We start from the raw sequence: 25,031 nt of genomic DNA, 5'->3' as shown, positions 1-25,031 counted from the left end.
TTAAAGCTGTGATAAATACAGTGTTAGATCTGAGAGATGAAAGCTCAGGTCGGCTTTGAAAAGAGCCGTTCCTTCCGTTATGTTCTGCTGGTTATATATTGATCATGGGAAAGCAAGTGGACTACAGTAATGAGACTCCAGGTTGATTTATTGGCTGTATTGAACTCAGTGTTGTAAGTAATTTTCTAACAGGATCAACTAAACAACTGATTGGTTAATAGTGTATTTTGCACTTTGTGTTTGATTTGATCAATTCATTGGTAATTATCATGAACAAGGTACAAAAACAAAGCCTGAAACACAAAAACAACAGGATTTATTCCAAGTTCAGCATCAACACAGTTATTGAACTAAATTCAGTCAACATTGAACTAAATTGAGCTGAATAACTGTAGAAAAAAAGCTTGTTTCATAATGGACAAAAGTTTCGATGTTGCAATACTGTTAAAAATAACAACTCAAAATATCAAATATAAGGTACATATTATAAAAAATCTAAAACATTTGTATGTAATATTTTTAGTGCTTAATCGCAATTAATCGCATCCAAAATAAAAGTTTACATAATATGTGTGTGTGTGTATTATGCATATATAAATACACACAAATTCAGCATATATTTAGAAAATATTTACGTGTATATATTTATATTCGTATAATTTATATCATATAAATATATTTAATATATAAACTTAACATATTTCTCTTAAATATATACATGCATGTGTGTGTATTTATATATATATATATAATAAATATACACAGTACGCACACATATATGTAAACAAAAACTTTTATTTTGGATGTGATTAAACACGATTAATCGTTTGACGGCACTAAATATTTTATATAATATATAAATGTTATAAATATAATATATTCCCCCTGATTGATCTTAAAATCAGTGCCTTTGTTTTTTCTCAAGAGGGACACTAAAAATGTTTTTTTTCTAAGGCACATATATATATATATAAAAAAAACTTGTATATTTGATATACAATTGAATAATTGAACTATGGCCTAATCCTGACTTGTTCAGAAATTGTCTATACACATGTTATCTTGATAAAATAATACAGGTTATAATTATAAAAGAGTCTATATAAATTATATATATATATATATATAGTCCATGTCCTCTGTAGACCTGAAATGTAGTTTCATAATTGATGATTTTTGCAATAATAACACTGTTATTTTTCTGTTTATAATAGTGACGCTGCTTTGAAACAATCCCTAAAACACTATTTAAATAAATTTGACTTCAACAAATGGTCAGTGAAAGAAATAGCTTCAGAAAACATTGGTGGTTAACCTCAAGAGGTCACGTTTTATGAGCCGTTTTAATGCCTTTTCATTTTCCATCAGGTTACAGCCCTGTTCACAGCGGGTCTAAATACATTTAAACCCTGATTTATGTCATTTTGTGACACTGACTAATGAATTGCTGTTGTATTGATTCTTTCAGTGCTTAATGGAAATGTGCTGTTCTCCAGAAGATGTTTGACATGCAACTTCTGTTCCTCCTTTAGATAAAATCGAGAATGGAGAGGTGTACCAGAGACGCAGGGGTCCCAACACGGGCCACACGGAGGAGCAGGACGTGAGTCCTAAAGCACAGGAAGTGAGCGGTCAAACAGGAAGCAGCTGGAGGAGAATCGTTCTGCTGATACTGGCCATCACTATACACAACATTCCCGGTGAGTCTCTCCTCATATATAAGTCCACATGTCTCCTCCTATAGCACGTCTCTCTACACTTTATAGTAGTGTATGTGTTGCACATGATGGAAGATAACATTATAGCATCCATTATTATTGCTTTTAAGAGCAAATTGTTAAATTTAGGGTTGTTTGTGTGGTCAACAATGACTCCACGTCATCCGTCTGTGTGGCCTAATCCTGTGAGAAGGCATTGTTGCATAATTATCCATATCTGCATGTGACCTTTCCCCATGACAGGCGCTTCAAACGGTGATTTGATCCTGTAATGAAACATGAGTTGCATATGGTTATTTGCACAATGCAAAAATACAAGTGTTTCCTCACCATGCTGACGAAGCGACAGGCTTTCGATCAGGACACCTGTGTGCAACACACATTTTTAACAGGAGACTTTCTACATTTATGCACAAGTGAACTGGGGCTCGTTTAAAACTAGATCCAGTCTGACATCGGTCTGTTCAGTATCACAAACACATGATTTATATATGAAAGGGTTTTAAATGTTTATGTATAGTAAATTTATATATATCATTTGATTCAGAACGGGACTTCATAGTGCGTTTCACAAATCATTTATTAATAATTCAGCAGAGGCAGGGATGCATAGACCCAGAGGGGGGTCAAGTCTCTCTCCCCCCCCCCCCTGTATATAAATGTATATATACAGTGTTGGCCAAAATTATTAGAACACTAGTGTTTTAAGCAACTAAAAAGATGGTTTTAAGTCCATTATTTTTTATCTTTTGCTGTCGTGTGTCAGTAGGAAATATCATGTAATGTAATATATGAAGCAAAAATAAATAAATATATGTGTGTGTGTATATATATATATATATATATATATATATATATATATTTGTTTAAGTATTATATGTACATGTAAAATGTATTTATTATAATATACTGTATATGGTATAAATATAATACATTTTATATGTGTACTATATAATATATATATATATATATGTATATGTTTAAATATTATATATACACATGTAAAATGTATGAACATTTAAAAATAATTTATAAATATATTATATTAAATTCAAGTTTTGTGAGCAAAATAATGAATAAATTAATAGCATTTTCGATTTTTGCAATTAGTTAATATTGACTCTATCAAAATAAAATCTGTATTCAGAAATGAAATGGTCAAAAATAAAACTGAAAATGAACAACCAAGTCAGTCGTAGTTAAGCTTGAGCTCCTGCTGGCTGATCCCTGCTTTTATGACATTTTAAAAGTCTCTTTTCTCCTGCTTTTCATCTCCTCGTTCTCTTTTGCGTTTGCTGCCTGTATTTTCCTGTTTATCAGCAGTGCTTTGGGCAGCACTTGATCACAGTGCTGAGGGCCGCTCTCTCTGATGTGTTTGCCGATCTGAGCAGTGTGAGTGAGGGGAATGTAGATGACAGGTATTCTGAGAGCCGTGTGTTCGCTCTCATATTGGCACAGTGTGACCCTGCTGTCCTCAATGTGCGTCTCGTGGCCCTTGAAATCAAGCACACTTCTCCCAGAAGTCTTGACTGCTGATGGATGACCTGCAAAGCGACCACCAGCTGCGCTTTCAAGAGTGAAAGTGTGTAAGACACGAGATGTGTTCCTCATTAATTTACACAGTAACTCTCAGCTTGTTCTTTTCAGCCAGACTCTTAAATGGACATATAGTCAGCAAGACAAGCGTTTCTCAGAATGAATCATCTGAATGAGGCGAGATCAATAGAGCACTGTGCTTTAGCACGGGTTTGAGAAGAAGGTACAGCACAAGGTCACTAAGAAAATTACCTGTTATATAATAACTGATGAATCAGACTTGATGCACAAGTTCATCAATTCATTGACTAGTTCAACAGAACAGTACATTGATTTAAAATCATTATATCAACCACATTTTTGATTCCTGAAACGATCTTTAATACAATTCTATAAATTATTATGATATAAATACACATTGCTGTTTAAAAGTTTGGAGTCAGTACCATTTAGTTTTTCTTTTTTAAGAACTTTCTATTCATCTGTGAATCCTGAAAAATAAAATGTATGACAGTTTTCACACACATTGTGCAGCACAACTGTGTTAACATTGATAATAATCAGAAATGTTTCTTGAGCAGTAAATCAGAATATTATTATGATTTCTGAAGGATCATGAGAGAATATTTCATAATATTGCTGCTTTTACAGTATTTTTTAATCAAATGAATGCAGGCTTGCTGAGTTTAAAGTACGGAGTATAATCTGAATATAATCTTATCAACCCGAACTTTTAAATTCAGTGTACATTATTAATATTTAAAAAATAATAAAATATATTAAATAAAAAATTATTTTATTTTATTTTGAAGTTTAATGGAATATACAATAATCAATCATGAATTGAATGGGGAAAAAACAATTATAAATTTACTTTTTTTTCCGACTCTTAAAAAAAAAAGTGACCTGCAAACATAATATATTGCTGTTTCCTTATTACCTTGCATCATTCTCACCTTTGTACTATTTATAGCCTTGCCTCTTTGAACCTTAATCTGTGCAGCTGTCCCGTGAACGGTCTTGGTCTCCACACAGGTCAGATCGGTCTTTATAACGTGTGGAGCGTTGAGTTGAGTGCAGTTGTATTCGGTGCCTCCCGTGACATGATGAAGACTTGACCTTTGCCTCAGGTCTGTGATGTGTGATCTAAAGTGCCGTTGGCCAATTTGATCTTGAAAAGGTTAGTATGAGAGAGCAACAAAGCCGGTGTCCAGAATGTCAAGTCAAGTCAAATCACCTTTATTTATATAGTGCTTTTAACAATACAGATTGTGTCAAAGCACTTAACAGTATCAAACTGGAGGATAGAGTGTCAGTAATGTATAATGATAAGATGAAACACTCAATTGTCAGTTAAAAGCATTTCATTATTGAATTCAGTGATGTCATTGTCTAGCTCAGTTTAGATAAATAGTATCTGTGAAATCAAATTGACGATAATCACTAGAAATCAAGTGTGCCCAACTGAGCAAACCAGAGGAGACAGCGGCAAGGAACCAAAACTCCATCAGAGACAGAATGGAGAAAAAAACCCTGGGAGAAACCAGGCTCTGTCGGGGGGCCAGTTCTCATCTGGCCAGGATATTATTGTTTATTTATTGATTAATTATTGATTTAATTAAAATTTTAAATGTATAAATGTATTATATTTCTATTTTTATGTTGTTACAATTTCTAACAATATTAGTATTATGTAGTTAGGTATTTTATTATATTTTTAGTTATTTTGTTTTATTTTTAGTTTTATTGAATTTTTAGTCTAGGTCTTCACTGGGGATATGTCCCTGGGGCTAATCCAGGTGTCCGGCCTCCGCCGACGATCAGGGACACATACATCATCTCCCGGCGCCGATCCACCATTTGATCCGGACACGGACTGAGAAACAGAATAAGAAAGAAACAGACAAATATTAGCGTAGATGCTATTCTTCTTACGATGTAACGAGTACATCATGTGTTATGAGGAGTGTTCCCGGTTCCGGTTGATCTAATTAATGCAGCCTAACAATCCTTTAATGGATTTGAATAATATAAGTATATTAGTGTGTTGTGTGTAAGCCAGGTTAAAGAAATGTGCCTTTAATCTAGATTTAAACTGACAGAGTGTGTCTGCCTCCCGAACAGTATTAGGTAGATTGTTCCAGAGTTTGGGTGCTAAATATGAAAAGGATCTGCCGCCCGCAGTTGATTTTGATATTCTAGGTATTATCAAATGGCCAGAGTTTTGAGAACGCAGCGGACGTGGAGGACTATAATGTGATAAGAGCTCGCTCAAATACTGAGGTGCCAAACCATTCAGGGCTTTATAAGTAATTAACAAGATTTTAAAATCTATACGATGTTTCATAGGGAGCCAGTGCAGTGTTGACAGAACCGGGCTAATATGGTCATACTTCCTGGTTCTGGTAAGGACTCTAGCTGCTGGATTTTGGACCAACTGTAGTTTGTTGATCAATTGTGCAGAACAACCGCCCAATAAAGCATTACAATAGTCTGACCTTGAGGTCATAAATGCATGAATGAGCATTTCTGCATTTGACCTTGAGAGTATAGGTCGCAATTTAGATATGTTTTTGAGATGGAAAAACGCAGTTTTACAGATGCTAGAAACATGGCTTTCAAATGAAAGATTGCTATCAAACAGCACACCTAGGTTCCTAACTGATGAAGAAGAATCGACAGAGCAGCCGTCAAGTGTTAGATAGTGTTCTAGATTATTACATGTGGGGTTTTTAGGTCTGATAATTAACACCTCTGTTTTTTTCAGAATTTAGCAGTAAGAAGTTACTCATCATCCAGTTTTTTATATCGACTATGCATTCCATTAGTTTCTCAATTTGGTGTGTTTCACCAGGCCGTGAAGAAATATAGACCTGAGTACCATCAGCATAACAGTGAAAGCTAACACCATGTCTCCTGATAATATCTCCCAAGGGTAACATGTAAAGCGTGAAAAGTAACGGCCCTAGTACTGAGCCTTGAGGTACTCCGTACTGCACTTGTGATCGATATAATACCTCTCCATTCACTGCTACGAACTGATGGCGGTCAGATAAGTCCGATTTGAACCATGCTAAGGCACTTCCACTAATGCCAACAAAGTGTTCTAGTCTATTTAAAAGAATGTTGTGGTCGATAGTGTCGAACGCAGCGCAGATCCAGTAGAACTAATAAAGAGATACAACAACGATCAGATGATAGAAGCAGGTCATTTGTAACTCTAATGAGAGCAGTCTCAGTACTATGATACGGTCTAAATCCTGACTGGAATTCCTCACAGATACCATTTTTCTCTAAGAAGGAATATAATTGTGAGGATACTACCTTTTCTAGTATCTTTGACAGAAAAGGGAGATTTGAGATCTGTCTGTAATTAACTAGATCCTTGGGGTCAAGTTGTGTTTTTTTAATGAGAGGCTTAATAACAGCCAATTTGAAGGTTTTGGGGACATATCCTAATGACAATGATGAATTAATAATAGCCAAAAGAGGATTTATGACTTCTGGAAGTAGCTCTTTTAGTAGTTTAGATGGAATAGGGTCTAACATACATGTTGTTGGTTTAGATGATTTAACAAGTTTATACGATTCTTCCTCTCCTATAGTAGAGAATAAGTGGAATTGTTCCTCAGGGGATCTATAGTGCATCTGATGCGATACTGTAGCTGACGGCTGCATGGTTACAATTTTATCTCTGAAGTAAAGTAGTAAAGTAGTTCATAAAGTCATTACTGCTGTGCGTTTGGGAAATGCCAACACCTGTTGATACTTTATTTTTTGTTAATTTAGTGACTATTGAATAGATACCGGGGGTTATGTTTGTTTTCTTCTAGAAGAGACTAAAAGTAATCAGATCTAGCAGTTTTGAATGCTTTTCTGTAGGATAGGGTATTTTCCCGGCAGGCTATACGAAATACCTCTAGTTTTGTTTTCCTCCAGCTGCGCTCCATTTTCCGGGCTGCTCTCTTTAAGGTACGAATGTGCTCATTATACCACGGAGTCGGACTGTTTTCTTTGATCTTCCTTAAGCGTAAAGGAGCAACTGTATCTAAAGTGCTAGAAAAGAGAGAGTCCATAGTTTCTGTTACATCATCAAGTTTTTCTGCGCTGTTGGATATGCTGAGGAATTGAGATAAATCAGGAAGATTACTTACAAAGCAGTCTTTTGTGGTAGAAGTGATGGTTCTACCATACTTGTACCATACTTGAGTAGAATTTACAGTTTTAGCTCTATGGAGTTTACACAAGACTAGATGATGATCTGAGATATCATCGCTTTGTTGCATAATTTCAACACCACTAACATCAATTCCATGTGACAGTATTAAATCTAGAGTATGATTTCGACAATGAGTTGGTCCTGAAACGTGTTGTCTAACTTAACGTGCCTTCATTTGCCTTTAAGTAATTTAACCGCGACGATACACCAGGCATCGTCACACACAGACAACTGATGCTGTGTACATAGGGCATAGAACATAAAGCTAGTTTGGTTAGTCTTTTACATAAAATCTAAACAACACAATAATCACAAGGAATAAATAAACATTTGTATATACAGGTAACTATGTGTGTATATGTTGTACCTAAACAATCAACAATGGCATACTGACATATCTTAGCACATATGTAACTTTATACAAAGTTTCTTGGATAAAATGAATATCATCCTGAATAAGCCTAAGGTACTCAATGTTCTCACTTAGCTGTAAATATTTCAGCCATTGTTTCAGCTTTGTAGAGAAAACTCTGAGTTCTGGTTGCAACTTTAAATCGACAGGCATAGATGTGAACCTTTCACTGAAAAGGATGATTGACCCACAGTAGTTCTGCATCTCCGAACTTGGTCTTCGCCCCATCACTACTGTATTTTTCCATCAACTGACAGAATACATCAGGGGCAAGGCCGTGTATACACTTAAATACAGTTTTTATAAATTAAAACTTAAAAAAATTCTCAAAATGTACAAAATACTTTTGAAGAATTTGACAGTGATGCCATTTCATTGGTTTCTGATCCATTACTTTTAAAGTTTGCTTGTATAATGAAATTACAGGCTCAAAAACGGATTGGGAAGCCTGAGCCCAAATTATGGCACAATAGGTCATATGTGATAATATCATAGCATGCATAAACATTTGAGCTGCTTTAAGTGATATACCTGGTGTTATCATACGGAAACAGTTCAAATTTGGCTTAATAGTCATAGACATTTTCTTAATTGAGTCTAAACCGAATATATCTTTAGATTTTGAATGGTTTAATTGATTTTACCGATTTTATCTTGATAAAACCTGTGAAATATAAAAAGATGAATTTCTTACTACATCACATGATAAACAAACAGAACTGAAATTTCCTGCGAGTTCTTCTACTGATTTAACAAAAAAGGTATTCAATTAATTAGCAGTTTTCAAAGCTTCAATACTGACCTTTCCATTTATATTCAGTTTTGTTATTCCTTTACTTTGACTGAATTTTCGATTGGTTAATTTATTCATATGTTTCCAAATAAGTGAGCTATTGCCCTGAGAGTCAGCAAACAACTGCATGAAATAAGATGACTTTGCTTTTCTCAGTTCATTTAGCCCCGTTTTATTCCTTAAACCTTTTAAGATCAATATATCTGTTTTGTAGATGTAGATTTTCTCTGTGCCACATCCCTCTTTTTCATTAGCTAATGAATTCATTATTTTTCCAAGGCGAAACAACTTTGCTCCTGTTACTTTTAAAGGAGCATGATTGTATTCTTCTGGATTGCATTTACAAGTGTGTCCATCAAAAAAATCACAGCACTCATTTAGATGATCAATTTGAAAAATACTCAAACTGAAACGTTTTCTGCTTGGGAATTCTAATTTGTGAATTTTTAACTCTAGTTCCAAAAAACGGCTCTGAAATTGTTGTTTTGTTAATTTTCCATCAGTGAAGGTCATGCTATGATCAGACAGACCTGTTAATAAATGATACATTATAGTAACTCGCTCTGCTTTATCTGTAAAAATTAAGTTAGTTTGGGTGGTTTTTGTAGGACTCGTTATCCTTTGATGCAATTTATATTTAGATGCAATAATTTTAAGTTCTTTGTTTTTGTTTTTTACTGTTATGCAACCAATTTATATTCAAATCTGTGCTTTCGACAGCCATTTGTAAGGTGAAAGGTCTTGTATTATCGTTAATCAGCAGAAAAATTGTCGGAAAGACATGATTTCTGTCTGGATTGGAGCTAGATTCAAGCATCTATGATTGAGTCTGAAGACATGATTTGTGTTAATTTCAAGGTTAAAATCATGGCCAGTGACATTTTGGTAGTCAAATACCAGTAGTCATTACCAGATTTGGTTGGCCTTTTTGCTTTTTTCAAGATTAGTTTTTGTTTGTGTGCCAACAAAATGATCAATTGATCAATTCTTCATTCAAGACCTCAATTAATCTTTTTCCCTTTCACAAAAGCCTAAAAAAGATCTAGTGCAATGGAGAGGATTTCATGCATTTTAAAAGCCTCCTTTTCTTTAAAGGAAGTTTGACAATGATCTCTGTAGATTACCTTCACAGCCGTATTACACAGGAAGTATTACTTAGCAGAGCCAGTAAATGAAGCCATCATCCTGAACAACAGAGTTTAAATGCGGTCTCTCATCAGTCGAGACGGTGGTTTTGCGGTTGTGCTGGTCCTGTGACTTTAAATGTCCCTCAAAGCACGAATTAAATCATGTCAGCAGGTAATCAGACTCATTTTGTGTCAGTTTAAAGCCGTGTTGCCTGTTAAAAGTTGTATTGATCTGTTGTCAGTAGAACTTTTTCAGTGTAGTCCACCGTTTTAGAGTGATTTCATGCAATTTTCCCCTTTGAAAGATGAATCTGAATGGAATTGCATGTGCATTTCTGTTTAACATCCGGGACAGGTGCACAAGAGGTTATGAAGGACAGTACGTGACATAAAAAACCCACATAGCAGTCTCTGGTAGTCTAACAGCTAATATGGTTAAAAAAAAAAAGACAAATATAAAAAGAAGAAGATTTTGCAGAACTATCTTTCAAGTGGCTATTGTCAAGTCGTCTGAGTCTACAGCATTTAGAGTGATGTTAATTGCCACAAAAATGATTTAATCTCTTTAAAATCGAGTTAGTAGTGAGTCATTGCAATCAAGTTAATGGTGAGGCACTTGCAATAGAAATAAATCTGGCCAGTAATTTGGGAAATATTTAAAATATGAGCTCATAATTTAATTAAAGCACTATTAATTATTGTGTTTATGCATGGTGTTATTGTGATACCAAAGTAATATTAAATAGAATTGTGCACAGAAAAGGTTAGCAAGTTATTTTTTCCCCCACAATAGAATCGAATCTTTTCTTTGGACAAAATGTGTTTTACAGTGGAAAAAGTTTCTTTAGATTAATAACATATTCTATATAGCAGAAACTGGTTATTTGAAGAACTGTTCACTGAAACCAAAAATGGTTCTTCTGTGGAATCACTGCAAAAAAACCCTTTGGAAACTTTGTTTTTAATAGTGTGTTGTTTACTGTACGTAATCCAGATTACATGTAATCAGTTACTATCAACACTGATTACAACCCACTTCATAATCACCGTGTCAATCACATCTGCAGCATCTTTCATCACATTTACAATAATCAGCATCGGCTCAACTTCATCAGCTGTCAGCGTGGCAAGAGATTTCTGAATTCATCTCCTTTATAACAGCAGCACTACATCCATGACAGCGGCGCTTGTGCAACACGTTCACTGCTTTTATCAAGAGATTTCAGGATAATTACTGTCTGACTCCAAATTGTCCATGTTCCTGCTCTCAGAAATAAACCTTTTTTGTGCTTTTTTCATTTCATCAAGTGTTGTGACACTTTAAAAATGAGTAAAATTGCCTGATTGCCTGTGCGTTCTTTTCTATTCTTTCTTGTTCCATCTTGCAGTTTGTGAGTGTCCAGTTTCAGCTGCTGCTTCATGTGTCTTTCTTTGTCAAATCGTGACTGATTTTGATCAAGTAATAACTGTAGTAATATTTCCAGATGAACTCTTACTGGACTGAAGCAGCTCAGCTTTACTTGATTCTCTGTCAATCATTTTCTAGAAAAATCAGTGCATCTCAAATCTGATCATCAGGATCTTTTGAGGAACGTTTGTTTCCAGAAGCTTTACTTTCAGTGTTCCTCAGCGGAGGAATGATCTTCATCTCACATCTTCTGAGGAGCGTTCATTTCTTCATCTCTCAATCAGCATTGCATTGCATTGCATCATTTAAATCCCATTTTACCAAGACATATTATTGGAGATATAATGTGATATTTCTATCATTTTGTGTAAGCTGTACTGTTATAAAGATCTCATTGATATTGATTTACATTAAAAGCATCAGAATTTATTGATAATAAATATCAGCATCTGCAAAAAAATAAAAAATAAAATAAAATATATATATATATTATTTCTTTATTTTTTTTGCTCAGTTTGGGCCTCTGTTTTGAGCTGTTTTTTCTTCCATATTCTCACTGTATCATACTGTATGAGCTATAAAAGCCTGATGCATCAAATATGATACTCAACTTTTTTTAAACATATTTTGTCTAAATGGTCAATAAACAAATATATTTCTGACTATTGTTTCATACGTCAGGCTTTATAAGGTTAAGAAACATATACTTGATTTGGGTCTGGTGGACAAGGCTTGTACAATATTTTTACTAATCCAGGGATGATCTTATGTTGTTATGATTTACTAAATAAAACAAATGTCACAACATTTATTCGTTTTTTTTATCATTTTTGTTAAATTATTATTTTTTATTTGCATTTAAATGTTGAAGTTATCTTGCGTCCCTCTTAGATTTTTACTTTTCAAATTATCGATTTTGAAAATATGCCTTCAGGAACATCATCATTACCGACATGGATCAGAGCCCATGCTATCATGACCTCCCATTACTCTCTCCAATAAAGCGTTCAGTGTTCAATGCACAACCAGTTCCTGTCAGTTTCTGAGCGTGTGAGAAAACAGGACATGAGCTGCTCGCTACTTCATTATTATCACCAGCTTTCATCTTCTTCTTTGTCACATCACAGTTAGGAAGCACTCCAAAGAGAATAAAAAAGAGCAACATCTCCTTGAATAATCCTGGGCTGTGCTGTTAGGGTCAGAAAGAGATATTCTGAGGTTTTGGATGGCCTCAGCTCTTTCTAACCTCAGATCTTGATTGCAAAGCCACAAGGCTCTACTGACATGTTAATGAAGCTCTGGAAGAGATGAACCGATGCACTTTGGGGAAAATAACACATGTGGATTTGCTTTCTGCTACAGTCTGGATGTTTGATAAGGTTGAGTTGAGGTTTTCTCCTTGACTGCTTTCTGATGGCACGCCACAGGGCTTTGCTCCCTGATTCCTCCGGTGGATTCATTAGGTTCCTTTGCTGGTTCTTAAGCAGCGGTGAAACCCAGCAGGCTTTGTAGTGCCTCGCTGTTTCTGTATGTTGTTTCCCATTGCTTCTTCCATCCCTTTCTGCTTCTTTTCTCTCCCAGAAGTCTGTTTTTCTGCTTGACCCAGTGAAATGTGCCGCTTTGAACAGTGTTTCCGTGCTCCTGCTGCAAATCAGATCTACTTTCTTCTGCTTAGACAAAAAAAGTTAAAACACTTGCATGAAGCATCATAGCCAAAAATATTTAGGCCTACATTTAAGCTTTATGTATTTGAATTGCATTTAAAATATCTATCCATTTGGATTACACAGTTGCAACATAAAAAAAAACTTTAATGTGATGCATATTTGTAAGTCAAACATACAAATAGATTAGATTTCTGCACTCTGAAATTTATGCCATAGTTTTATTATTAACTATTTGCATCCATTTAAATAATCAAATTTCAAAATGCATTCATTGAAATTGCTTAGAATCAACATAAAAATTTTAAATACAGTGCCTTACATAAGTATTGGAACAGTAAAGACAAAATTGCTCTGTTATATGTATATTTGCTCTGATATATGTGTGTGTGTGTGTGTGTGTGTGTGTGTGTATATATATATAATATATACATGCATACATACATACATACACACACACACACACACACATACATACATACATAAAGTTAGGTCCATACATATTTGGACACAGGCACAATTTTTTAATTTTTTTATTTTAGCTGCTGAGCAAAACATTTTCAAGTTACAGTTATATAATGAATATGGGCCTAAAGTGCACACTCTGAGCTTTAATTTAAGGGTATTCAATTGGGGGTATAAAAATCATTGCAATTCGTAAGCATTTTATATTTATGTTCAGCCCCTTGAATTAAATCTTAAAGTCTGCACCTCAATTTAATTTTAATTCTATTCTGGTGGCACAGAGCCAAAATTATGAAAATTATAAAGCTTTGGAATAAGCAGTAATCAATTTTGAATAAAATTGAATTTATTAATGATGAATATATTAATCTTGTTATTTTGTATTTAAAACACATTCAGTTTATTACAGAAATCTGACCTGTTTCATTTATGTACAATATGACTGACAAATGTGACCCTGGACCACAAAACCAGTCATAAGGGTCATTTTTTCGAAATTGAGATTTATACATCATCTGAAAGCTGAATAAATAATCTTTCCATTGATGTATGGTTTGTTATGAGAGGACGATATTTGGCTGAGATACAACTATTAGAAAATCTGGAATCTGAGGGAGCAAAAAAATCTAAATATTGAGAAAATCTCCTTTAAAGTTGTTCAAATGAAGTTCTTAGCAATGCATATTACTAATCAAAAATGAAGTTTTTATATATTTACCGTAGGAAATTGACAAAATATCTTCATGGAACATGATCTTTACTTAATATCCTAATGATTTTTGGCATAAAAGAAAAATGTATAATTTTGACCCATACAATGTATTTTTGGCTATTGCTACAAATATAGCTGTGCTACTGATGACTTTGTAATCCAAATGGCTCAAAACTTTTTCTTTTTGATGTCCTAGTTGCATGGTACAAAGACTTTAGCCATTTATTACCATAATTCCTGGAGAAGACTGTGGTTTTCATGTTGGTATAAAACATCTGCAGACTTTTATTCACAGTGTTGAGGTCAAATGTCTGCAGAGCAAAATTGCCTTCATGTTAAATGTCACTGAAATGAAGAAGACAGAAAATAAGCTGGTAGACATCTGAGTGTGCTTTTGTCTGCTGTAGAGCCCTGCTGTAACCTCTGTCAGCCACTGATGCCGAGGTTCTGCTGCTTTTGTCAGGACATAATTACAGTGTTTGCTGTGCAGCGCTCTGTTGATATTCCTCATACAGTACATTCTGTAAAAATGTGTTCAACGGGCAATTAAATCAGTCTGAATCGGAAAGGAATAGTTCATCCAAATATTTTCATTTGCTGAGAAATTGCTATGTAGATGTGTTTGTTTCTTCATCAGATTTGTTGAAATGTAGCATTACATCACTTACTCACCAATGGATGCTCTGCAGTGATAACAACATCACAATAATCCAAAAGTAATCCACACCACTCCAGTCCATCAATTAACATCTTGAGAAGACAAAAACTGCATCTTTGAAAGAAACAAATCCATTATTAAGATGTTTTTAACTAAAATACGAGTCCATAATCTATAATAACGCTTCCTCCAGTGAAAAAGTGTTCTGGTCTGAATCAGGAGAGAAATCTGCACAGATCAAACACTGTTTACAAGACAAAACAGTCACAGCTCTAAACAAATATGTGGCTGGATTTTGATGTGAGAGACAACAGGAGATGCACTTTTTTGCTGGAGGAAGAGTTATTATGGATTATAGACTCATAGTTTCGCCAAAAGCAACGGTTTGAAGTTAAAACGTCTTGATGGATTTGTTTCAGCTTTTGTCTTCTCCAGATGATAACTGATGACTGGAGTGGTGTGGATTATTGTGATGTTTTTATCAGCTCTCATTCTGACGGCACCCATTCACTGCAGAGCATCCATTGCTGAGACACTGATGCAGAGACACATTTCTACAAACCTGATGAAGAAACTAAACTCGTCTTCGTCTTGGATGGCCTGAGGATGATGACATTTTCAGCACATTGTTTCAGCTATTCCTTTAGCATATGGACATATAGAGATTTTTAGTTTACTTGTTGAAAATCTCTCTCTTTCCTGACAGCTTTAAGCAAGTAAAAACACTTTTCCACCCAAAGGTAGGCCGCTTATCCTGATTCTGTGCAGACAGATAGCAGCTGAAGGGCAGTGAAGTAAAGCACATGGAGAAAGTTCCTCACTATATCAGAAATGATTTTCTCTGAGAGCGGCGAGTGGAACGGAGAGCACGAGTCTGAGAGATGAATTATAATGGCACCATCAGGATTTGCCACTGCTTAAAGCAAATAGTTTACAATTAATTTATGCTTTGTTTTTGTTTAAAATATAGTGACAGTATTGTTGCTGTTAAACAGAATTAAACACATGGGAAAGATATAATAGTTGGCTTAAATGGGCCATTCCTGTTCTATAGTACTTTAAAAACTGAATTTGGCTTTGTTTTAATCTAAAGAAGACTTGCAGAAATTTATCAAGCTCTGACACTTTAATTAAACTATTAATTATATCTTAATTATTTACTAAGTGGAATGAAAAAGAAAGATGGAAATAAAGGAAATGAGGAAAGGAAGATTACATATGTTAAAAATATATTTAAAAACATTGGACCTACATTATATTAGGAGGCCTTAACTACTATGTACTTACATTTAAATTAATCATTTGATACAATGCACTTATTGTGTACATGTTTTTACATTGTACTTCTATTTTTTTAAATACCTATATGTAGTTACATCTGTAATTAATTTCTGTAATTATATTTATAATTACACTGTTGACCCATCCCTTAAACCCACCCATACCACCAAACCTGCCCCTAACCTTACCCGTATCCCACCTCAATAGCAGCAAAACTGTTTTACAATACAACATGACCACTATAAGTACATTGTACTTATTTTTTAATGTAAGTACATAGTAGTTAAGGCCACCTAATATAAAGTGTGACCAAAAATTTTTTAAACAAAGCCATAATACAAGAACTTGGCACGTGTTGTAAGCCTTATTTTAAAATGATTTTAGGCACTCTCTTGACCCATTTAACCATTTGAAGTGGATTTGTGTTTGGTACAGAGTCACTTATGTAAATCTTGTACACGTTTCTGTGCGTCACGACTGGAGTGTTTCATCTCTAAAGCTGCGCTGCTCACTTTAACATCCACTTGTGTTAACTCCTCCTCATTGTACATCCATTCTTTGATTCTAATGTGACAGTCTCATGCTTCATCCTGACCTAGAATTAAGACACGATTCTGAGTTTAAGTTTGCATGCATGCATAAATTGCATCTCCCAAGGTGCTCTCTGCTCTCTTTCTGCTGCGTTTCATCAACGTCACACCAGACTCAAGGGTTTGAGTAGTTAACAAGTCAGATGTTTCAGATGTGATGCAGAATTACCGACTTCAGTTTATTTTTAATATGCATTAATTGTTTTGACTCCATAGATAATTGTTTAACTTGCAAAGTCTGAAAAAATAATGCACGTGTGAAAGCATGATGATCAATGGCCTTAAGTCTATGTGTGTGTGTGTGTGTGGTTTCCATGTCCTGTGGGAAACACTGGGCTGATTTTCATATGGGTCTGCAGTTCATTAAGTTAAGTGCAACTAAACGCAGAGAATAACCTTGTGAAATACGGTCATTTGGGTTGAGGTTTTCTTAGCACTTCCCATCTGAGAACTTCGTACAAAGGCATTCTGTGAACAAAGCATAAAAAACCCTTCTTAAAAGATATCGCAACTAATCTAAAAGCAAACAGATGGTCCTTTGAAAGCGAACCGACCCTGATTCAATATATAGATTGCACTCGGGAAAAGAAAATGATATTTGCTCTTTTGCCTGTGGGCGAAATTGCACCAGATCTTTTACTCTCTGTTCCCCATTGGTTTGCTGTCAGAGCTGAACACAGGTGAGATGGTCATAAAGTGTTCAGTTATTTGCAGTCGTGTCTCTTGTGTATAATCAAGCATTGCTCTCTAGTATGACTGTGCATCCCAGAGCTCAATTAAACACACACACACACACACACACACACGTGCACACTGTTGGTATTTGACAGCCACACACTTTATTATACTGATGTGTGAAAGAGACATTGTAACTCGTCATATATTGATCTTGTGCATCGACTGCATCTTGTTTTTGTCCAATGGCAGTTAGCCATTGTAGTTTCATATATGCTGCAGACGTGCTGCTCAAACGACAACATTGTGATTATGATTATGAATGTGCATTTGAAGCAGTGTTTTATTGAGCAGAGTTTAATCACTCTGAGTGTTCTTCCGCTGTCATTGCTTTCAGATTTATTTCAGGAATCCGTAGGGAATAGGTCTGGTGGGTGTGAGACTGCCGGGCCATGTTAATGTTGTGCCCTAGTGAGCTGGAAGATTATTATTATTATTATTATTTTTTTTTTGGCATGTATGTAAGATAGATTTCTAGCTATCATTGCAATTTTAAATTTTAAACTTAATTTTTCAATGCAATATACTCATATGACATCTAATTTGTATATAGGGTCTGTTCTCTGTTATACTAAATTACAGTTACATTCACAATCAAATTTATTTAAATGGAAAATATAGTTTTTTTAGTAACATTACAATTGATATTTGCATATTTCATAAATTTTATGATATTCTTATATTTCCTATATTCTTATATTTTCAAATGCATACAATTTAAATGCAATATTGTTATATAGATGTGATATAGAGAGAACAAGTGTAATTGTAATATGTATTAAACAGAAAATATAGTTGTTTTGTAATAACATTTAAATCTAATATTCTTACAGTATATTAGATCAAAGTGTATACAGAACAAATCATTATTTTTGAGCTCTGAATTTAGTGTTTTAAATCACAAAATGAAAATATAAAAAGTATATAATATTGAGTATTTTGAGTTACACATCTGTTGCAATAAAAGATCACGTAAAATATCCCAGAGGCACTTGGTGCATCACCACTTCTTAATAAATAATAATAATAATAATAATCACATGGTGTAAAACCACACTCTGAATGGTCAAAAGGGACTGCTCTGCAGAAGAAGATACACGTGACTGTATGCCTTTTTTGAGTACCAGAGTCCCTGGGCAAAGAAATGAAGCACAATTTGTCCATTTATGATGTGCATGACTCACTTATTAAAATAAATTAAACATCAAAACTGTGTTGCATCACTTCGGCGAGCAGGACTAGATACGCCATCGTGTTTTATTAAGCACAAATACTGCCATAATGCTGCATTAGACATTGCAGGCCATTCACCTTGCCTTTTCATTATTGATTTGAAGTCAAGCTTTTCTCTATCCTTCAAGTCAAGAAAATGGCTGTTTTGTGCTGGATATTTGGATGGAGATATAAGACGTGTTAATTTCTCTCTTTTGGAGCACGTGAGTGATGAGGAGGAGGCTGAACGAGGGAAGATCGTGTTTTATGGATGGAGGTGGGGTATAGATCAGCTCGAGGGGATGTTTGTAATGAATCTCTTGATGTGATTACACTGTGTGTGTGATACGAGCGTTCCTGGCAATGCTGGGTTTAACATGTAGATGTGTGTTCAGCTGCGGTTCTGGCCTGAAGTGTATTTCACACAAGAACAATGTGATTTCTCAGATATCTTATTGTGTAGTTCGTCAGCACTGCAGTGGGTCCTAACGACAAGTGTTATTAAAACTGCCCTGAAATGTAGAATTAAAACTATTAGGCTTCCAGCAGCATTTATTTCTCATCAGATCTCATGTGGGCCGTGGAAAATGCATAGGACAGTCTTAAACGGGATCAAATATAAGCCTACACAATTTTTAGTATTTTCTGCCGATTGTGAGAGACAATATGCACAATTTAATACATTCTAAAACAATTAAAAAAAATATATATATAAAATATAAATATAATGTATATAGTAAAGTGTGTTAAGTTGAAATAACCCATGTGGTGTTAATGTTTATGTGGGGGGAAAAAAAAGAAGAAGAGGAGAAAAATTGAAGACGTGTCATGCCAGGGTTTTTTCATTTACTAAAACTAAAACCATAAAAAAAAAAAACTTTTTTGTTGCTTTAAATACATGCATATAAAAACAAACAAACACGCATGCATTAACTGATATAAAATGAAATATGATTTTCAGCTAGTTTTAAAGAAGTACTAAAATAAGTAAAAGTAAATCAACTAAATACATATAAATACAAAAATATACATAACATGCATAAAAAAGAGAACTATATATATAGACATTTCTTATCATTTATTTGATAAAAACAGTAATATTTTGAATATTATTGCAATTTAAACTAACTGTTTTCAATGTGAATATCTGTTAAACTGTATTTTATTCCCATGATCTTTAGCTGTATTTTCAGCATCATTTCTCCAGTCTTCAGTGTCACATGATCTTCAGAAATCATATTAATATGCTGATTTACTGCTCAACAAACATTTCTGATTATTATCAATGTTGAAAACAGTTGTGCTTTTTGTCGAAACCGTGATATATTTTACTTGTCAGGATCCTTAGAAGAATATAAGTTTAAAAGAACAGCATTTATTTATAATATAAATGTTTTCTAACATTATAAATGCCTTTACTGTCACTCTTTATTTCTTTAAAAAAATGGAAAATAAAATCTTACTGACCCCAAACCCACCTCTCAGCTTTCTTAAAGCGATTGGTTTTCTTAAAGACTCTCCACATGATCTCTTCTTGTTTTAATAAAGTGATAGCTGCAGGTTCACCTTTAGATGCTTTGCTGGTGTGCTTTTAGATTCTGAAAGACAACCTGAACTGTCACTTTAACCGCAGCACAAGTGCTTGCTTCAGACTTTTATCTGATTTAATCTCAGGTTGATTTGATATCGAATGCATTTACATATCCTTAATTTCCTCTGAGCCCAGAATGAATTTTCCTGGCTAAAGATAAGATTGACTTGATTAATCTGAGTGATGACTTTGAATTTACATATTTACATAAACACACACACACACACACGGATCTGTCCGGAGGTGTGTGTCGCTCCAGGAGCGCTGTGGTGGATGATGGGAGTTGAATTGGACTCTGATTGGATGTCAGTTTATCAGATGGCTGAGGTTCTGCTGGACTGAAAACGTGCATCTGTCTCAATGCTGTGTGAGATGTTTGAAATCTAATCTCAAATAGCAGAACAAACCACATGAGATCAAGACAAATCCAGCCCCACACATGCACCGATGGCTCGCTGATAACAGGAAACTGAGAGTAAACAGGAAGCAAGTTTGGAAAGTGATTTTGAACATGAACTTTGTCCGATGTTACACATTTAATATAGGGGTCACCAGAAACACACAATGCATTAAGTAACATATGACTCAAAAATGAAATTAAACAGAAAGGTTGCCAGAATTTTACTATAAAAGTTACATTAGTAACATTTTAAGTTTACAGATTTATCATAAACTTAAATAATGTTAATATACTAAATGACTAAAATCAGATTTTTTCCATTTTTATAAAATGACAACCACCTTAAAAACACAAGTGGTGATGAGTAAGTTACACAAACGCACACCATCATGCATAATACACTAACATACACTAAATGACACTAAAATAATGTGATAAACCTTAATTTAACAACAGCAATTAAACAGCATTTAACAACAAAAGCAATTGCGACTTATTGTCTCACAATTCTGACTTTTCTTCTCAAAATTACAATATCTTGCAATTCTTAGTTTATATCTCACAGTTTTGAGTTTATATCTGGCAAATTTTGACACGTCACAATTACACTTTATTTTATTTTACTGTGGCAGAAACAGACTTCCATAAAAGAAAAACTAAATCTCTGCCAGTAGAGTAAAACAAATTCAATTAAAATTAATTCAAAGAGCAAACAAGCAAGATTATTATTCTTTAACTGTTTTTCCCCTCGTTTATGCCAAAAAAAAAAAAACTTTTAATTTTTGATATTTTTCAGAAATGCATGAAAAATACACTAAATGACACTAATGTAATAAAAATAAATTTAACAACATAAAATGTAACACAATTGTGTTTATGAAGTATTTTACAATGGTTTCAAACACAGCTAAGCCAATCATAATAAATAACCAAAACTCTCAGTTTTTTAGTTTTCTTTAAGGCCACATCTATCTTTAAAGGGAATCTGAAAATTTAAATTATGTCATTCCAAACCTGTATGGAGCACAAAAGAATATATTTTGAAGAATGTTGGGGTCTGAGCAACTTTGGACATCATTGACTTTGATTCTATGAAACAATAAATATATAAATAAATATCTGTTTGTGTTCCGCACTGCATGGCGGCAGGTAAATGATCACAGAAACCATCCCTTCAATGGCTGTATGGCCTGCAGATTCATTTCTAAGTCACAGTGACCCAAGAACTAGACAATTACTGGACAGATGATTGTCTGTGTGGCAGATAACAAACATCCTCTGCTCCCGCTAGATTACTAACATCTCACAGACTGCCTTCAAAGCACATTTGATGACTGTAAATGGAGTGCAGTGCAGGAATGATGGGACACTTCCGTCATCGGGCTTGATTTTGTGTGATCAGTTTTCATTTTCTTTTGGAATTCTGTCCTAAACATCAGTGCACTTCTTAGCAGACGAATGATGAAAGCGTGACCAGGTGTGTGTTTTGTGTGTTTCAGAGGGTTTGGCTGTTGGCGTGGGCTTTGGAGCAATCGGTAAAACTCCCTCGGCTACATTTGAAAGAGCCAGGTAAGACATGAACAGGATAGTTCATCCAAAACTTTTTAATTTAAAACATTTAATCAGAATCAGAAAGAGCTTTATGGCCAAGTATGCTTGCGCATACAAGGAATTTGTTTTAGTGTCATAAGCTTCCAGTTCACAGAGACAACAATGACACACAGATAATAAAAATAAGATGAGAATAAAATATACACATATATAAATATAAATAAACAAAAAATTATTTGAAAAATAAACAAATTGTATGTACAGTTGTGCTATAGATGATAGAATGGAATAGAATAGAAAGAGATGCAATAGAAAGAGATAACTGTTCATAAGGTTGATTGCCTGGGGGAAGAAACTGTTCTTGTGCCGGCCAGATGGCAAAAATTCAAAAAGGGGATGACTTGGATGTGAGGGATCCAGAGTGATTTTCTGAGCCCTTTTCCTCACTCTGGATGTATACAGTTCTTGAAGTGTGGGCAGGGGAGCACCAGTGATCCTTTCAGCAGTCCGAAGCGTTCTCTGTAGTCTTCTGATGCCTGGTTTTGTAGCTAAACCAAACCAGACAGTTATTGAAGTGCACAGAACAGACTCGATGACGGCAGAGTAGAACTGTTTCAGCAGCTCCTGTGGCAGGTTAAACTTCCTCAGCTGGCGAAGGAAGTACAAGTTGGCTTTTTTTTTTTTTTTACAATAAAGTCAATGTGAGGGTCCCACTTCAGGTCCTGAGAGATGGTGGTGCCCAGGAATCTGAATGCCTGCACTTCAGCCACAGTGCTGTTCATGATGGTGAGTGAGGGGAGAGCAGGGGGGTTTCTCCTGAAGTCCACGATCATCTCCACAGTTTGAGCGTGTTAAGCTCCAGATTGTTATGACTGCATCAGACAGCCGGCTCTTTAACCTCCTGTCTGTAAGCAGACTCGTCTCCGTCCTGGATGAGGCCGATAAGTGTGGTGTCATCTGCAAACTTCAGGAGCTTGACAGAGGGGTCTTTAGAGGTGCGGTCGTTGGTGTAGAGGGAGAAGAGCAGTGGGGAGAGTACACATCCCTGAGGGCCGCCAGTGCTAATGATGCAGCTGTCTATCATGAATTTCCCCAGTTATACTAGCTGTTGCCTATCTGTCACAAAGCTGGTGATCCATTGACAGATAGAGCTAGGGACAGAGAGCTGGGTTAGTTTGGTCTGGAGGAGTGTAGGGATGATGGTGTTGAAGGCTGAACTGAAGTCCACAAACAGGATCCTCACATAAGTCCCTGATTTGTCCAGGTGTTGCAGGATGTAATGCAGTCCCATGTTGACTGCATCATCCACAGACCTGTTTGCTCAGTAAGCAAACTGCAGGGGGTCCAGTGATGTCCTTCAGATAAGCAAGAACCAGTTTTTCACTTCATGACGACAGACGTTAGAACCACAGGTCTGTAGTCATTAAGTCCTGTTATCTTGGGTTTCTTTAGGACGTGGATGATGGTGAAGTGTTTGAAGCAGGAAATGACTTCACACAACTCCAGAGATCTATTGAAGATCCGTGAGAAGATGGGGGCCAGCTGGTCAGCACAGGTTTTCAGACAGGCTGTTGTCTTTTCTTCTTTTCTTCTTTCTGAAGACCTGGCGCACATCATCTTCACTGATCTGAAGAGCAGGAGTGGGGGAGAGGGGGGTTACTGGAGGTGTTAACGGTTGTGTGAAGAGATGGTCAGGATGGGTGTGGGGGGTTTCGTATCTACAATAAAACTCATTCAGGTCTTCAGCAAGTTGTTGATTCACCTCAGTGCTGGGGGACGGTGTCCTGTAGTTGGTGATGGCTTTCAGGCATTTCCTCGCTGAAGCTGAGTCGTTGGAAGTGAAAGATCTTCCAGGTTTTTAGCGTAGGTCCTTTAAGCCACTCTAATCTCCTTATTCAGTGTGTTCCTGGCCTGATTGTACAAGACTCTGTCCCCATTTCTGTAGACATCCTCTTTGGCCTGACGAAGATGTCTGAGTTTTGCTGTAAACCATGGCTTATCATTGTTGAATGTTAAACAAGTCCTGGTGGGAATGCATATATCCTCGCAGTAACTGATATATGAAGTTACAGTCTCTGTGAGCTCGTCCAGATCGGTGGCAGCAGCTTCAAAACATTCCAATCAGTGAGAGACAGGCTTGTAAACCCCGCTCTGTTTCGTTGGTCCATCTCTTTAAGTCTTAATCACCCCTATATCATTCCAGCACATTTATTTTCTTTCGCAAAGCACAAAAGCAGAACATCTGCGCTTCTGTTGTCTGCAAGCAAACGGAAAGGAATAATGAATAAATTATAATAATACATCTTTGAGCATAAAAAGATTTTCAGCCTGAATTTCTGTCTGGTCCTCACAAAAAGCTAAATTCGGAAGGACACAGTGCACAAGTCATCATTTTATTATACTTTTATAGTGCTTTTTTAGCTTCCCCATATAAATCACCATTATTTTGTTGTTTGAAGAAGAGCCTCTTAGATGTTCTGAACATCTTATTTTTTGTTTCACAGATAAATTGAATGAAATCTAACATGAGGCTGGAAAAACATTGGAATGGAGGCAGACAAAATGTAATGATGTAATGGTAAAAGACAATATGTGCTAGTGTTTTAGGTCATAGTGACCCAGGATCTGTAATACTTCTTGTAACTGGAAAAAAAAAAAAAAAAAAAAAGTTGCTTTGGAAGAACATCTAAATGTCGTCTGCTAGATTGAAGGTAATGGTTTTAACTGCTTACATCTCATAAACTAACCTAAATGGAGGGATTTTTTTTTCCCAGTACAAATATATAAACATTTTTATATCAAGAAATATTTACTTGAGAAGCAAAATGTCTTCTTTTCAAAAAAGGGAATGTAAATTCATATTTATGCCTAAAACATAAGCCCGAGATAAAAAAAAGAGATAAAAAAGCGATAAAGATTTCAAATAAATAAATAAATAAAAAGTGAAATTTTATCTCAC

The 25,031-nt window shown here is 35.2% G+C and overlaps 1 protein-coding gene across 3 annotated transcripts in view; it reads left to right on the top strand.

Moving 5' to 3' along the window:
• The window catches only part of slc39a11 (solute carrier family 39, member 11), a 113,440-nt gene that overhangs the window by 66,487 nt on the left and 21,922 nt on the right, over positions 1 to 25,031 (top strand). For all 3 annotated transcript variants that reach the window (XM_079389452.1, XM_079389450.1, XM_079389451.1), the window contains exons 6-7: positions 1,533 to 1,700; positions 22,021 to 22,090. In XM_079389452.1, coding sequence (XP_079245578.1) covers positions 1,533 to 1,700; positions 22,021 to 22,090 — 238 coding nt within the window. The remainder of the gene's footprint in view (positions 1 to 1,532; positions 1,701 to 22,020; positions 22,091 to 25,031) is intronic.

The sequence above is a fragment of the Barbus barbus genome (genome assembly GCF_936440315.1).
Source record: "Barbus barbus genome assembly, chromosome: 32".
In the NCBI taxonomy this organism is placed as follows: Eukaryota; Metazoa; Chordata; class Actinopteri; order Cypriniformes; family Cyprinidae; genus Barbus; species Barbus barbus.
The sequence above is the reverse complement of the archived record's forward strand: the minus strand, read 5'-3'. Positions and strand labels throughout refer to the sequence as shown.